We start from the raw sequence: 14,411 nt of genomic DNA, 5'->3' as shown, positions 1-14,411 counted from the left end.
TGTAAACAAAGCTTGTAAGCTGTCAAAAAGATATCCTGCATTTATGAAGGGGAGAAGGGTGTGTTTGTGTAGTCACAAGTCAAAGAGCTAAATTGATCTTTGTGATTTCTCTGTTAAGAGGTGATCCCTTCTGTATAAAGTTTAAAGAACTCTTGCATTCATTCTAGTTTCTTCATTAGGACTGAATTAAAGTATTAAGACAGATAACTCTTCAAATTAGTTATAGTGGTGTCAGAAATCTTTAAGGAGTATGTTCTTCTGTAACAAAAAAGCCAAAGTAACATATAAAAATAGTTCATTAGTGAAAAAAGTAATAGATGTTTCACTAGCAACCTTAGAAACCTCAGCAGTGAAGTTCCAGTCTAGTAATTGCTGGTACTGCTATGCTAACCATTTAAATGCACTGCACCTGAAGATCATGGCGCAGCTAGAAATTATTTAATTGTCCAATTTTTGTCTTTTTTTCAGGCCATGGAATGATTACACCCATCAATGACCTACCTGGGATAGATACCTCCTCGTTTGTTAAGGGAGAAAAACTCACTCGTTGCAAGTTAGCCAGTTTATATAGATTGGCTGACTTGTTCGGGTGGGCACATTTGCCAAATGCCTATATCTCAGTAAGTATTTTAGAGAATATAAATTTTCATTATAATTTTATCTATTCAAATTGGTTTTCCCACTGAATAATGTAAATTAGATCAGTAATCCATTTTCTTCCTTCTTTGCAGGTAAGAGTAAGCAAAGAACATGACCATATTCTAATCATTCCAAGAGGTCTGTCATTTTCTGAAGCTTCAGCTTCCAATTTGGTACGTGATTCACCTGCTGTAATAACCAGTGAGGCTCAACCTGTTTTCTAAAATACTTTTGTGGCTGCTAAAATGGACTTTTAATCTATAAGCATGGGGTTTCTTAATATTTACCCACCAGATGAAAAGCTGATTAAATGTTTAGATACTAGCATCCTTTGTTCTCAGCATTGCTTGAGTGTAGCTTTACTTTCTGTTGCTTTGCCTTCAGCTTCAATGTGGAGCAGCAAAGTTTGGTTTTCCTGTCTGATGAAGCTCATCAAATAGTCCCATTGTAGCAGGAGCCTTTTATAACCTGAAGTGTGATAATATATATGAAAGGACACCATAGAAATGTTAGTAGAATCAGCTCTTCACATTTTAAGTAGGGAAATAAAGTTGAATAGTCTTCCCCAGGCCTGACAAATGAGCTGAGTAAAGTTACAAGCTGGTATTTAGGCAATGGTAGCTGCTAAATCACACATCTTTTAGTACAAAACCTTCCATACATTCTTCATGTCAGGCACATACCTCTAAAGAAACGACCTCCAGGTGAAAAGGGTACCAGATTGAACAAACAAGTAACTAAAATACCTTGAGATAGGACCCTGCTGTTGTTTTTTGTTGATCCAGGAATTGTTAATGTTCCCATGAAATTGAAAATTCTTATGCATTTAATGTTTTTACTGGAAATTTCTCAGGGGCTGAATTTTCTTGATATTTAAAATGTAGGAAATGCTAATGAAATTCATTTTTGAAAGTCAAAAACTGGGAAAGGCCAGCTAGACTGAAGCAGAATATATGTTGCATCAGGGTCTTATCCTTACTTCTTCCATGGCTGGATTCCAATAACCAGCAAGGGTTTGTACAGCAGGATGGTTTATTGACATACAGATTCATAGCTACTCTCCTACTTTTTTTGTGCTCTGAGCCCTAAATACCTAGGAGGAAATCTGGTACTAAACAAGAAAGGCAGCGTAGCTTCTAGACAATTGAAGTTGTCGCAGACTTTCTGTATATCATTTGTTTGTTTTACTCTTTCAGGTTAAAGTAAACATCCTCGGAGATGTGGTGGACCAGGGCAGTACAGCTCTCAGCATCGACAGTGCAGGATTCAGCCCCCACGTGGCCATCTACTCCACGCGCCCCGACGTCAGATGTGTGATCCACATCCACACCCCTGCAACAGCTGCAGTGAGTCTGCCTATGGCACAGGGAGCGAGAGAAAACAGCTTCACCTCCTGAACTTAAAAGTGTATTTCTGAATCTGAATCACTGCTCATGGCAGTTTTATCTGCTTTTTTAATACCAGCTCTACACTGGTAAAGAAGGGTCTGAGGTTATCAAATAAGCAGAGAAGGAGGGCTGAGCCACCACAGTGAAATGGGATAGGAACAAACTGATGCTTAGATATTATACTCAAGTTGAGAAGTTTATAAAGTGTATAGTTTACATATGCTTCATTTAGAGCATCGTAGACAATATATTGTGCTGTACACATCATAATTTGCATTATACAGCTCCATTTTTTAAGTGGTTTAATTAGTAGTTATGCTCACTTTGGATTTGCCTTACTGTTAAAATGTTGTAGTTAACATAAATTTAAAATGGTTTATATAGTAATGATAAAAATGTAAGGATGCTTGAAAGAATTGGTTTGAAATAAATAAATTAGTACTATTTTATCTAAAAATATTTTGATTCCTTGACTACAGACAAAAAAAGGGATGAATACTTTTTTTATACTAGCTTTTTGAAGTGATCAATGTGGGAAAGAAAGGAAAAGCATTAAGTAAGCTTATGCTGAGAATTAAACATGGATAAAATTCACAAAAATTAACTCAGTTGGGATAATTTGTATATTCCTCTAATGGGTCTGTGCCTAGGCTGGGTAGCACCACTTTTGTCACCCTATTGGAAACTAGCCTTGTGGAGGGATTTTTTCTAAGCTTTCACTGTGGAGAGTTTGTTCCTCTTACAGAAAAGATACAAAAGCACACCCTGCTAAAGATTGGGTGGTTGAGATGTGGATTTTAAGAGTTTCATTTTTTCCTAGTTATCAGCACTTCATTTTGATCAAACAGGTTTCGTCTATGAAATGTGGCATCCTTCCCATATCACAAGAGGCTCTGATTCTGGGAGATGTTGCTTATTACAACTACCAGGGATCTCTTGATGAACAGGAAGAGAGAATTCAGCTTCAAAAAGTTCTTGGACCCAGCTGCAAGGTATTCAACCTTATTCATGCTCTTCATAAACAATGTTCATGTCCTGCGCCAGTTTCTACCACTTAACATTAGTGTCTTCATTTACTAGGTATTAGTCTTGAGAAACCATGGTGTGGTAGCACTAGGAGAGACACTGGAAGAAGCATTCCACTATATTTTCAATGTGCAACTGGCCTGTGAAACACAGGTAAGAGAGAATTCATCTGTATTTAATTTCAAACACGCTGCAGAGTTATAGGTTACATCCCAGATGGGAACAATTCTAATGATACACAATGTTTTGGATTGTGGAATATAGTAATCATGTAAGTAAGGGCAAAGTCAGGGAAATTGGAATAATCAGGAAAACACAGAGGGAACAGCACAAATACTATTCTGGGAAGAGCAACACAGTCTCAGTGGTGTTACACTCTGACAGGTATGGGTTTTGTTCCATGCTGTGCAGAGCGAGCTCCATGCAGAGAATCTGTGGGTTAATAGATTTGGTGGCACTCACTGCATGTGGAGGTGTGACAGGAGGTCTCAAGAGCCAGATTGTTTGTTGAAGCTGAATGTTGTGACTAGAAAAGAAGCTTGTCTCTGTGATCAGAGATTTGTAAAACCAAATTAAAAGGTCTTCAGAGCAATGGAAGAGGTTGGTGTATTTAAAAAATCATTTCAGTCCCAAAATCAGTTGTTTCCATTTTGTCTAACTTCCTTGGTAGGTATCTAGACATTATCTATGACCTATGGAGAGAGACAAGAGAAAGTGTCCTCACCTTTCATAACTTTTAAGCCCATTCCCAGAAACTTCATCACATTGCTTTTGCTTGCTCTCCAGTGATCCTGTCCTCCAAGGAGGTGTTTGGAGGTTCAGTCTCACACTCCTTTCCTTCTTTGCTCTGCCATTAATTTTGAGTTCAGTCATTCATTCATTTTGAGAGAGATATAAAAATGAAAGGTTTTTAATTTTGTGAAAGCAAGTATTTGTATCTACTCTTTTTAAGGGGCAATCCTTTCCATAACAGTCACTTGTATTTTAATACATTTTTTGGGCAGTAGAAAACAAGCCTGAGAAATAACTGCAGCTTGTATTTAACCATGCTTGTGCTGTGAATTCAGAAAAGCAGAGAATAAAAAAGCTTTTTCACAAATTAAGTAGTCATTGATGTTTCCAGGTTCATGCATTAGCTGGAGCAGGTGGGATAGACAATCTCCTACTACTGGATCTGCAGAAGTTCAAGCCTTCCACACATGCTGTGGCAGCAATGGGAGGAGGTGGAGTCAATATGGCTTCACAACAAAAATGGAAGGTTGGGGAGCAAGAATTTGAAGCACTCATGAGGATGCTCGACAACCTGGTGAGAGCACGTTGATGGTGATGTCCGTGTAGTCCCTCTAAGCTTTTGAATGCAGGGTTGGTTTCTGCAAAGCAAACAATTTTTTCTGGTTTCTTTGTGATTTTTAAAATGAAGACAGAGTAAGTATATATAAAATCTCTTCTGCCTGGTTTAGTTTGTCACTGTTTCTGACAATGGTTTTATGTCTTGATAAGGCTTAGAACTGCAATTTTGTCCAACCATCTTACAAACATGATTTACTCTTTACATTATCTTAATGGTAAAAATATACTGTAATTACCACCTAGTAAATAGACATGGCAGATTCCCTCTATATTTTGTTATTAACTCTAGTATTAGAAGAAGAGAAGGTTCCAGGGAAACCTCATTGAGGCCTTTCAGTATCTTAAAAGGGCTTACAAAAAGGAGGGAGAGGGACAAGGGGCAATGGTTTTAAACTGGTAGGTTTAGATGAGATGTTAGAAAGAAATTCTTTTCTGTGAGGATGGTGAGACACTGAAACAGGTTGCCCAGAGAAACTGTGGATGCCACATCCCTGGAACTACTGAAGGCCAGGCTGGATGGGGCTTTGAGCCTGATCCTAGTCAATGGCATCCCTGCCAATTGCAAAGGGGGTGGAACTAGATGGTCTTTAAGGTCCTTTCCAACACAAATCAGTATCTGATTAGGAAATAAGATGATAATTTTCTATTTTTCAAAATGTCCGTTTCACTGCTCTGTGAATTCTGGAAAAGCCTTCCATTTCAGTGGAGTGAGGAATGGAGTGTCATGAGCTGGGATGTGCCATTGTGCAAGACATATAAATGTCTTAACTAAAGCTGCCTGGATCATAACCTGAGCAGGGGATCTTTTGGTGGTCACCCATTTGGGAAGGCAGGAGGAAGGTGAAGTGAGAGTGGGGTCCTGTTCAACTGCTGCTGTACTGTGTTGTAAATGCATCTCTAGAATGTAAATAGTATGAATGAATGATGGACAACACCACTAACAAGTTCTCTGAAGAGCTCAATAGACCTGCTTAATGCATATAGGGCAGCACAAAATATCCATTACTTCTTTGGATACCTCTTTCTGATTTTTAATAAATAATTCCATTTATTTTATTATTTTAAAATACATTCTTTTTTTTCTCCTCCCTAGGGATACAGAACTGGCTATGCATATAGGCAACCATTAGTCAGGGAAAAACCCAGACATAAGAGTGACGTCGAGATTCCAGCCACTGTGACTGCCTTTTCCTTTGACGATGATACAGTCCCACTTTCCCCCCTGAAATTCCTTGCACAGAGGCAACAGAGAGAAAAGACAAGATGGCTGAACTCTCCAAACACATACTTGAAAGTTAATGTGCCTGAGGAGTCCTGGAATGGGGAAACCAGTCCCAGGACTAAGATCACGGTAGGTAGAGATTTTGGGCAGCCACTTGGTTTTTGCGCTACTTGAAAGTAAATTATGCACAGTTTATATGAGGAAATCTTTTAACAGGATTAGGAAATAAGTTTATTGAGCAAATTAAAATAGGCTTTTCAGTGGTTTAATCACATTGGTATTAAGTGTCCCCTCTGTCTGGGGAGGGGGTTAATTGTTTGGAAGAGTAACAGTTTATGATAAACTGTAACAAGGATTTGCCTGTTATTACTAGCGATTCTGATTCCTGAGGTAGAAATCACTTTTTCTACTGAATCTTTTTGTGCTATTAGTTATTCACCAAACATATTAAGGTTTTAAATCACCCAGGGGTTGTTCTCTTTTTTACACAGGGGAGACACGGGCTCTAATTCATCTCTAGCTGCCCCCTTTCCTGTTTGTGAGCTTGCTAAAAACAGCTTTCAAGAATCTGTTCATGCTATGGCTTTTGATGACGATCAAGACTTTTTCCCCCTCCTGCAGCTCACCAAGAGGATTCTATGTAGTTTCCAGCCTCTAGAGAGGTGTCTCTCGTGGGGACTACAAAGTGTTATTTGCTATTGACTGCTCCCAGATGCAGAGTACAACTATAAAAGCATCAGCTCCTCCTGCTGGCAGGCTGGCGCATTGCTAAACTTAAGTTTACAGGGAAACCCTGCTTACAAAGGGAAAAAACCCTGCAGTCAGAATGTGCAGATGTGGAAGCTGATTGCTTGAACAAAGGCTCTGGATCCTTCCTAAATACAGTGTCATTACTACGCAGTAATACTGTGTTTTTGAGGGAGGTATTTCCGTGTTTACAAAAAGTAATCTTAATTATACATGTTCAAGGCAACTTAAATCTTCTTGGGCAAACACCTAAACCTGTGAGGAGTTGGGATTATTTTATGGTTTTCATGTGGAATTGAATATAAAGTCAGAAAGTCCTTTCTTTAGATCTCTTCTTTAGCAGTAAGACAACACTGAGAGTTGTTCCTCTCCATCATGCTGGGGGTTTTAGCTTCTTTCTTGTTTTTTTTCTGCCTCTGTAAGTGGATGAAAGCTGATGACTCCTCCAAGACTAGTGGAGGAACGCCAATCAAAATTGAAGATCCAAACCAATTTGTCCCTCTAAACACAAACCCAAGTGAAGTGTTGGAAAAGAGAAATAAGGTAAAAGAAGTGTAATGAATTGAAAATTGTAACGTTTCCAAGTAAAATTATGTGTTCAAGTAATGATTCAGCAGAGCAGTAAAATAACATTTTCAAATGTTTTAATTTTATGAAGAAGTTTCTTACATTGTATGTGATTTTTGGCATGTATTTGAAGGTGTGATATACATGAATTCTGTAGATACATATACAATGTATGTATTTAAATTTTGAGTGCAATAGTCTCATGAAGGATGATGATAGATTGGAAATGGTAATCCCTGCTATTTAGTGTTATATTTAGTGGATAATTAGGTGTCAACACAAACCAAGTTGCTGTGCGTCATCTACAGCCTGATTCAATCTCAGACTCTAATCTTGCTCTGCTCTGTTTTAATTTGCCTAGTGCTTATTAGGCTGGAGTTTCTGTGATGCAGTCTTCTTTCTAATGGCAGTAAAAAAAAGAAAATGAGAGATTATTGTTGGACCTCTCTGTAAACAGAAATATCTCACTGCTTTTCCCTTCCAGCACATAAGACACTAACTACCAGACTGACCTAATACTCCAACCTCAGCATAACTATATTAACAGATATTCAGGACATTTGTAATTTGGTTAAGTATTCTTTCTTTCGTGGAAAGCACTATATTTGTATCCTTGGGGACTGAAGTGGAGTTAGAAGGAGCAACTCTCTTCCTCAGAACTGGAAAGGCACCCTCTAATCATGTAGAGATTAGTAATCCATGTCCCAGGCAATGATTTTTAAATTCATGCATGTCACTGTCTCCTAGATAGTTTATTCCTAATTTTCTACAGTAGAATTTTTTTATATTATCTGTGTTGGTATTTATATTTATCTGATCTGTCAGTCTCTTAAGCACTGACAATTTGAAGCTAGGGCTGTTAGCTTAGGAAAAATAATAAGCAATTCATAGAAGGAAAAGCTTTACCAAACTTTGTGACTGTAGATTTCTCCCCAATAGCTGAACATGTCTCATATATTAGGTAGAGAGGACAGGTTCCAAGACTATTCCTTGGCGCTTATTTTTAAGTATTGGTTCATGTGAAGTGCAGGAACTGGGACTAGGGTGGGTATTAGGGAGGACTGGAAAAGCTAAACCACATATACGGTGTATTCAGAAATGGAAGAAGAGTTTGTAATTTTTAGATGCATCAGCATACAGCTTGATCCTCCAGCAGTGCACTGCTACCTGTGTTTAGTGGCTTTGCAAAGCTCATGGACATAGCATTTGTAAAAGAAAAATATCTGTTTCTAACCTGGTTTACTTTCTCTGTATAGATAAGAGAGCAAAACCGGTATGACCTAAAGACAGCAGGACCACAGTCTCAGCTGCTCGCAGGGATTGTTGTGGATAAAAAGCCAAGTTCAGTGAGTACAACATAATTCACTAATTTACAGCTGTTTGGATTACTCAGCTGCCTGTCTTTCAAATGTCAGTTTGGACCATTTTCTTGTTACATGATTTATTAGAACCAATTATTGTAATTTTAGATTTCAGAGGTGTGATGCATTTTATTCATGTTCCATATTCAAAGTTTAAAGTGTTGGTTTCAAATTGAGATATGCATATGAAGTTTGTTTCTATTAATATTAATGAAGTGGGACCCTTGTCTAACACCATTTAAGTGAGAGAGGATGAAATTTGCAATGCATGGGGCCAAAAATAATCTTCATTAGTCTGTGGAACTGATGTTAAAGGCAGTAATTGAGGCCCAGAAATAACTGAGTTTAAAAGGTGGGATGTGACCATGTAGAAGGCACAGGTTTCATTAGAAACAGGCTTCCTATTGGGCTGGAGGATTTCCAGTTTCTTGCCTGTCCACACTAATCTTTTCTTGAATAGAATATACTTACTTGCAAACAGTAGAGATTTCTTTAATAAGGTTATCCAACAAACTGTGATGAATTTTAATTGCAAATCTGTACATCGAGGAGTTTCCAACTATGCATGAGTTAGTACATCTTATTTTATCATTTTGTTTCTCATATTGTTTCGAGGTAACACTGAGTTTCCATATTTATTTCAGTCAAAAAGAATATTTTGCAGATGAGTTTTATTTCAACATGAGAATAATTCTAAATTTGTCATTGTAAGATTCATCTCGGAGACCTTCTCCTTAGATTCCTAAAGAGCAGCATAAGCACAGTTACTTTCCTACAAAAAAAATCCTAGAATTTGAGCACTTGTAGAAAATAGGGAAACCTTAATTTTTAACCTCTGTTAGGATCAACTGTATGAAAGGACTTTAACTTCTGGGAAGTTAAGCTCTTGAGGCAGATCTCTACTCTGAAGTTGTCCCCCCCTTGAATAAAAAAAGCCAAAACCAAAGCAACCAAACTAAGAAAACACCAGCTAATGATTTTGCTACTGCAAAAGGACAGGGATTTAAAGCTCAGCAGTCAGTATTCATTACTCTGAGAATGCCTACTAGATCTGCTAATTTTTGTTCATATGCATCTGGTTTTAAGTCTATGTTATGTTCCCTGCCAGTTTGGTGTCACCAAACTTTGGCCAAAAAGAGAGACATTATTGCTGTACATCTTGCTTGTTGCTTCTTTTTTTTAACTGTTAAATTCTGTGGTTTTCTCTTTTCCAGCCAATGCAGTTTGACGACGAGCACGCGCCGCCGGCACCACCCAACCCATTCAGCCATCTCACTGAAAAGGAACTGGAAGAGTACAAGAAAACAATTGAGCGCAAGCAGCAAGGGCTGGAAGGTCAGTGGTGTGGTTTAAATTGTTCTGGGGTTTACATTTTAATAATGAGTGGAAAAATACCTACTGTAAAAATTGTATACCTGTTAATTATTAGCAAATACAATTACTTCAGAGCTAATAGTTCCTTAAGGTGGTAGAATTGTTTTTTTAAATGTTGTTTGTTCTTTTACTTTAGTTAGTGGTAAAATTGAAGCAGTGAAAGGTTTGCACAGAAATGGGGTTGACAAAACACACTTCATCATGATGAATTTTCTTGTCAGTATCATAGAATAACTTCAGGCGGGAGAGTCCATGAAGGTGATCTTGGTCCAACCTCTTCCTCAGAGTTCATATTAAAGTTAGATGAAGTTGCTCAAGTCTGTGCCCAACTGAGCTAAAGTTTTGTTTGGTCTTGGCTTCTTTAATATTTCTTCTGTTCTCCCAGTGTGCAAGACTCATCTACTTTCACTTTTTATATCTTCTTCCAATACTACTATTCCATAGAGAATTACTAATTCCATGTTGATTTTTTTTGACAATAACACTATGAATTCTTCTTCATTAATACTGTGTAATAAACCAATTTTGCTACGTGTCACATTCAGGTCATAGTATAGTAGCTGTCTGTAACAGCATTATGTGACATACGGCTAGAAAAAACCATGGGGCATGGTACTGGAAATACAACCCTGCCACCCTTTGTAATGCTTTCTATTAAAGAACTAACACACAATGATTTTTAGCAGATAAAGCTTGTAAATCCATAATTCTATAGAGTTTCAATGTGTATTTTAGCGTAGTGGTGTTATCAGCATGAGCAAGGCAATGCTATAGCAGAGCTGTAAATCTTGTAGCACTAGCACTGGCAGTCTTGCTTGACTTTCACTTTTGCATGGCTACTAACTCCAGTCTTGTCCTGCAGATGCTGAACAGGATTTATTCTCAGATGACGGTTCATCTGTGTCACAAATTCAGTCACAAACTCAATCCCCGCAAAATGTCCCAGAAAAATTAGAAGGTATTCCATGCAATTTCTGTACAATGCCAATGGCTCCAATAGCTGGAGTCATCCACTCCTGCTGCGTTCCTACACTTGCATGATGTCAACTGAGCCAAAAAGAGCCCTCTTTCACAAAGTCTGTGTGGGACTGTCCAGAAAACGGTTTTCCCCAATTTTTTCTAATACATAATTCTCACAAACAGAAAACAACACGGGGCATGCTGAAACTTAGATATTAATCATGTGGAGGAAATAGATATTATACTTTTATTTTATTGAAAATGTTAAGGTGAGTTTTTTTGCCTAAGATTTTTCCAGCAAAGTCTAAGTAGGCATTTTGAAAGGGAAGTTCTCCAGAGACTTCTGTATGGAATGGCTGCATTTTAATAAATTAGTCTCTTGCAGTAAAATGTAATTCTGAGTGTGCTTGAGACTGTATGTGTATGCTATGTAATCTGTATTTGTGCATCCTCTATACAGTTTGAGCTGCATATGCACCTGGCAGAGATAAGGTTAGATTTTTTCAGCCCATTTTCCTTCGGTGACATTTTCACATTATTTCTGCTTACAACAATGAAGAGTGTGGATAAAGGGGAAACAACCCACATCTAAGCACTTGGGGTGTCATTCTTTGGATCACAGTCCAGACTCACAGACTTTGTTTCAATAGTGGGGGTTTTTTTGCATGATAGTGTAGATAAATAATTACAAAATCGTTTGCTCTTTCAGAAAACCACGAGGACTTCTATACCCAGAATGCAAACCTAATATCTGTGGAGATGCCAGTTGTGGTGGTGAATGGAAAGGAAGATGCACATGACATGGAAGATGATCTCACCAGGAGGGTCAGTCAGTTAACCATGAGTACTGTGGAGAGCGTAGAGATTACCATCAAAAGCTCTGAAAAGATAGAAGAGGCCCTGTCCCCTGAAGGGTCACCTTCCAAATCCCCATCAAAGAAGAAGAAGAAATTCCGCACCCCATCCTTCCTGAAAAAGAGTAAAAAGAAGGAGAAAGTAGAAGCTTAAGTGCAGTTCAGTTGTGAGGAGACATTGCACATTTTAAACGTTTAAGTTGACCATTAACAGCATAGTGTTAGGGGTGTGCAGTAACTGGACTTTTAACCTAGACAAAGAGAAACTGGAAGATGTTTTGCTTTAAAAAAAAACCAACAAAAACAAAGAGACAAAAAAGAACTTTTCATGTTAATTGAAAGTTAATTCATCTCTCACTTAACTGTGTCCAAAATTGCTATGAGGGCTGGAAACATTGATTAGTTTCATGTAGAACTACACTGGCAGGTGCTCAATTACCATCATAGCAAGGTCAAATACCATCACAGTATACAGCAGCAAGTTCTGCTTGGAGTATTTTGCAGACCTTAAATTTTTCAGTATAGTTAAAGTCTTTATTAAAGTTACTGTTGAGTGATCATATGACTTTTTAAAACTGCTGTCTCATTTGGAAACCAGATCATACATTTTTGTATTGTGATTTTTGACCATGTATTTTATGTTTCTGTACCCCTGTTTGAGTGGGTACATATTAACAGCACACCTTTAAATCTTTTTTAAGATTAGCTCATATAGAAATATTATACACTGGCACATAATATTAGGGGGAAAACTGTGTAAGAGAAAGTTTATTTGGAATTATACAAAATGTCTAAAGAATTCCATTATTCAATAACTTTTTTGCCAAATATTTCATTTTAGTGAAATATAATTTTTGAAGACTTCTTTTTTATTCTATCAGTTGGGGCGGGGGAAACCCTTATTTTTCAAGAAGGGGGATTTTATACACTTAACATTGATAATTTAGTTTAACTGGCAAAACAAAAAGAAGATTTTATATGTTCAAATGTTTGTATACCATTCAGTATAAAGGTATTATAAGCATGTGAACCAAGCGTTTAATAGTTAGAGTATATTTAAGAATGCTTGGTTTAGAGTATACTTAAATATAATTCAGGAATCCAGGGACTTAGAAATCAAAGGATAAAAACATATAAAATTGAACTGGATTCATGTTTAAAAATTAGTCATGGGTTGTTCCTTTTTTCTCTCATGGTATTGCTAATGAATGAAGAAAAATAATCTCTTAACATAACCAAATGAAGGAAATAAAACTGTTAAAAGGGAAAGTGAAATAGCGAGAAAATAGGAGGAGACAAAGAAAGTAAAAGCTCGGTGATTATTTTTTTTAAATATATGATATGGATTGCGGGATATTTTTATTAAATCAGCAGAGTGACATTTCCATATTAGGTGTTTTAAATAATTTTTATGGATTCATACAGAGTGCAACACTTTGGGTTTTTAATTCTGTTTCATTCAAATTGTAAAAGGGTCTTGTGAATCTGTGTTGTCCTTTGGACGAACCCAGAGCAAATCAGAGCCTAGTGCCATGGGTAAGGGTGGTACTGCCACTTACTCATTTTTACTTGTATTGTCATTTTAGTACTTTTACTGTATTGTAAATACAAACTAAACATAGAAATTAACATAGGGGTTTCTTCGCTGTGTCAAATGTCTGTAAATCAGTCATCGCAATAGGAAGTACATTTTTAAGATCCATGTGATTCCCAAATTGCCGGTTGAAATATGATGCAATATATAATTGTTAATTATGGCTGGAGAGTGGTTTGGCATGCAAAAATGTTGATTATAGCATGTTCGGGGCTGGTTAGCTTTGACCGTGTAAGTGTGATAATGCAATGTTGGAATGGATCCTGGAAACAATTTTCTAGCTATCACTAAATACTGGAATCAGTGTTTTTAATCATAGTGGAAACTTTCAGTTGCTTACTTTGTTTTTCATGTTCTACATTATTTGTGTTGTATTACAACATATGTAGAAACAGTAACCTGTGAACTACGCTTTTCATAACTTTTTTAAAAATGTATCTAATGAATGCAATGTGCATAAATATTTTTTAAAATGCAACCGTGAACTATTTGCACCTTTTGCTAATGCCTCTATTTACTTGCTTTGGCATAAAGAATGAGCCAGCCAACTCTTGTGTCCTGTGGAAAATATATAAATGTTATCTGAAATTGCTCATAGATGTAATGCTAATTAATGTTAAATCACAAATAAACAGTATTTTAAATAGATGGATTGCATATAGCAGCCTTTTGTTCCTGTAGTCCTCTTACATCTCTCACTTGTAGAGAAGATGCTCTGATTATGCATGTTGCTTCTCTAGAGTTTGTTCTGAAGATGGCTTCTTGCTTGTGCTTGTCCTGAAATCTGTGCAAGGAAATACCCTGATCTTGTTGTTGAGCAGTTGTTCTCTCTGTCACAGATCCTGGGGGTGAAATAGGACAGACCTGTGGTAAACGCATGGCACTGCCAGGCAGTTCTTTTGAGCACCAGGTGACCTGGGCTGCCTCTTCTGCTCTGCAGCATCATGGGCTTATGTGTGATGGCCTGGGACGGGGGACTGGGGTGGTTTAAGTGCTGTGTAAGTACAGAGCAGGGAAATAGCTTGCAGAAATTACTCTTCCACCCCCCCAACCCAACCCCCCATTAATGAAAACAAGATTTTCCTGTAGGGAAGTCTTTTAATACGAAGTTATTTGAAGATATCTGTCTCATGCCCTTGCCAGCATATGGTATATGTCAGAGCCTCTGAGGCTGCAGAAGATGCAGTGTTATGTTTTTGTTGCTGTATCAAGTCTGTGAAATATCTTTAAGAACTTCACAAATATTTATTTTCCCTGTCCTTACACAAATCAGCCTTTTGTTTCTGTTTACGAGAAAGTCAAAATTCAGCCCTCTGAGTCTGGTGGCAG

At 37.4% G+C, this 14,411-nt stretch overlaps 1 protein-coding gene across 7 annotated transcripts in view; it reads left to right on the top strand.

The window, feature by feature from the left end:
- The window catches only part of ADD3 (adducin 3), a 96,523-nt gene extending 82,793 nt beyond the window's left edge, over positions 1–13,730 (top strand). For 6 of the 7 annotated variants that reach the window (XM_071563434.1, XM_071563431.1, XM_071563436.1 and 3 more), the window contains 12 exons: positions 469–620; positions 732–812; positions 1,836–1,985; positions 2,876–3,019; positions 3,108–3,206; positions 4,177–4,359; positions 5,497–5,754; positions 6,796–6,915; positions 8,196–8,285; positions 9,515–9,635; positions 10,537–10,632; positions 11,344–13,730. In XM_071563434.1, the coding sequence (XP_071419535.1) occupies positions 469–620; positions 732–812; positions 1,836–1,985; positions 2,876–3,019; positions 3,108–3,206; positions 4,177–4,359; positions 5,497–5,754; positions 6,796–6,915; positions 8,196–8,285; positions 9,515–9,635; positions 10,537–10,632; positions 11,344–11,642 (1,793 nt within the window). In that variant the 3' untranslated portion in view covers positions 11,643–13,730. The remainder of the gene's footprint in view (positions 1–468; positions 621–731; positions 813–1,835; positions 1,986–2,875; positions 3,020–3,107; positions 3,207–4,176; positions 4,360–5,496; positions 5,755–6,795; positions 6,916–8,195; positions 8,286–9,514; positions 9,636–10,536; positions 10,633–11,343) is intronic. The other variant, XM_071563437.1, reaches the window with a different exon arrangement.
- Positions 13,731–14,411: the final 681 nt, after the last annotated feature.

Source organism: Pithys albifrons, chromosome 9, assembly GCF_047495875.1.
Source record: "Pithys albifrons albifrons isolate INPA30051 chromosome 9, PitAlb_v1, whole genome shotgun sequence".
NCBI classification, from domain to species: domain Eukaryota; kingdom Metazoa; phylum Chordata; class Aves; order Passeriformes; family Thamnophilidae; genus Pithys; species Pithys albifrons.
Note: the sequence above shows the minus strand (reverse complement) of the source record. Positions and strands in the feature narration are given on the sequence as shown.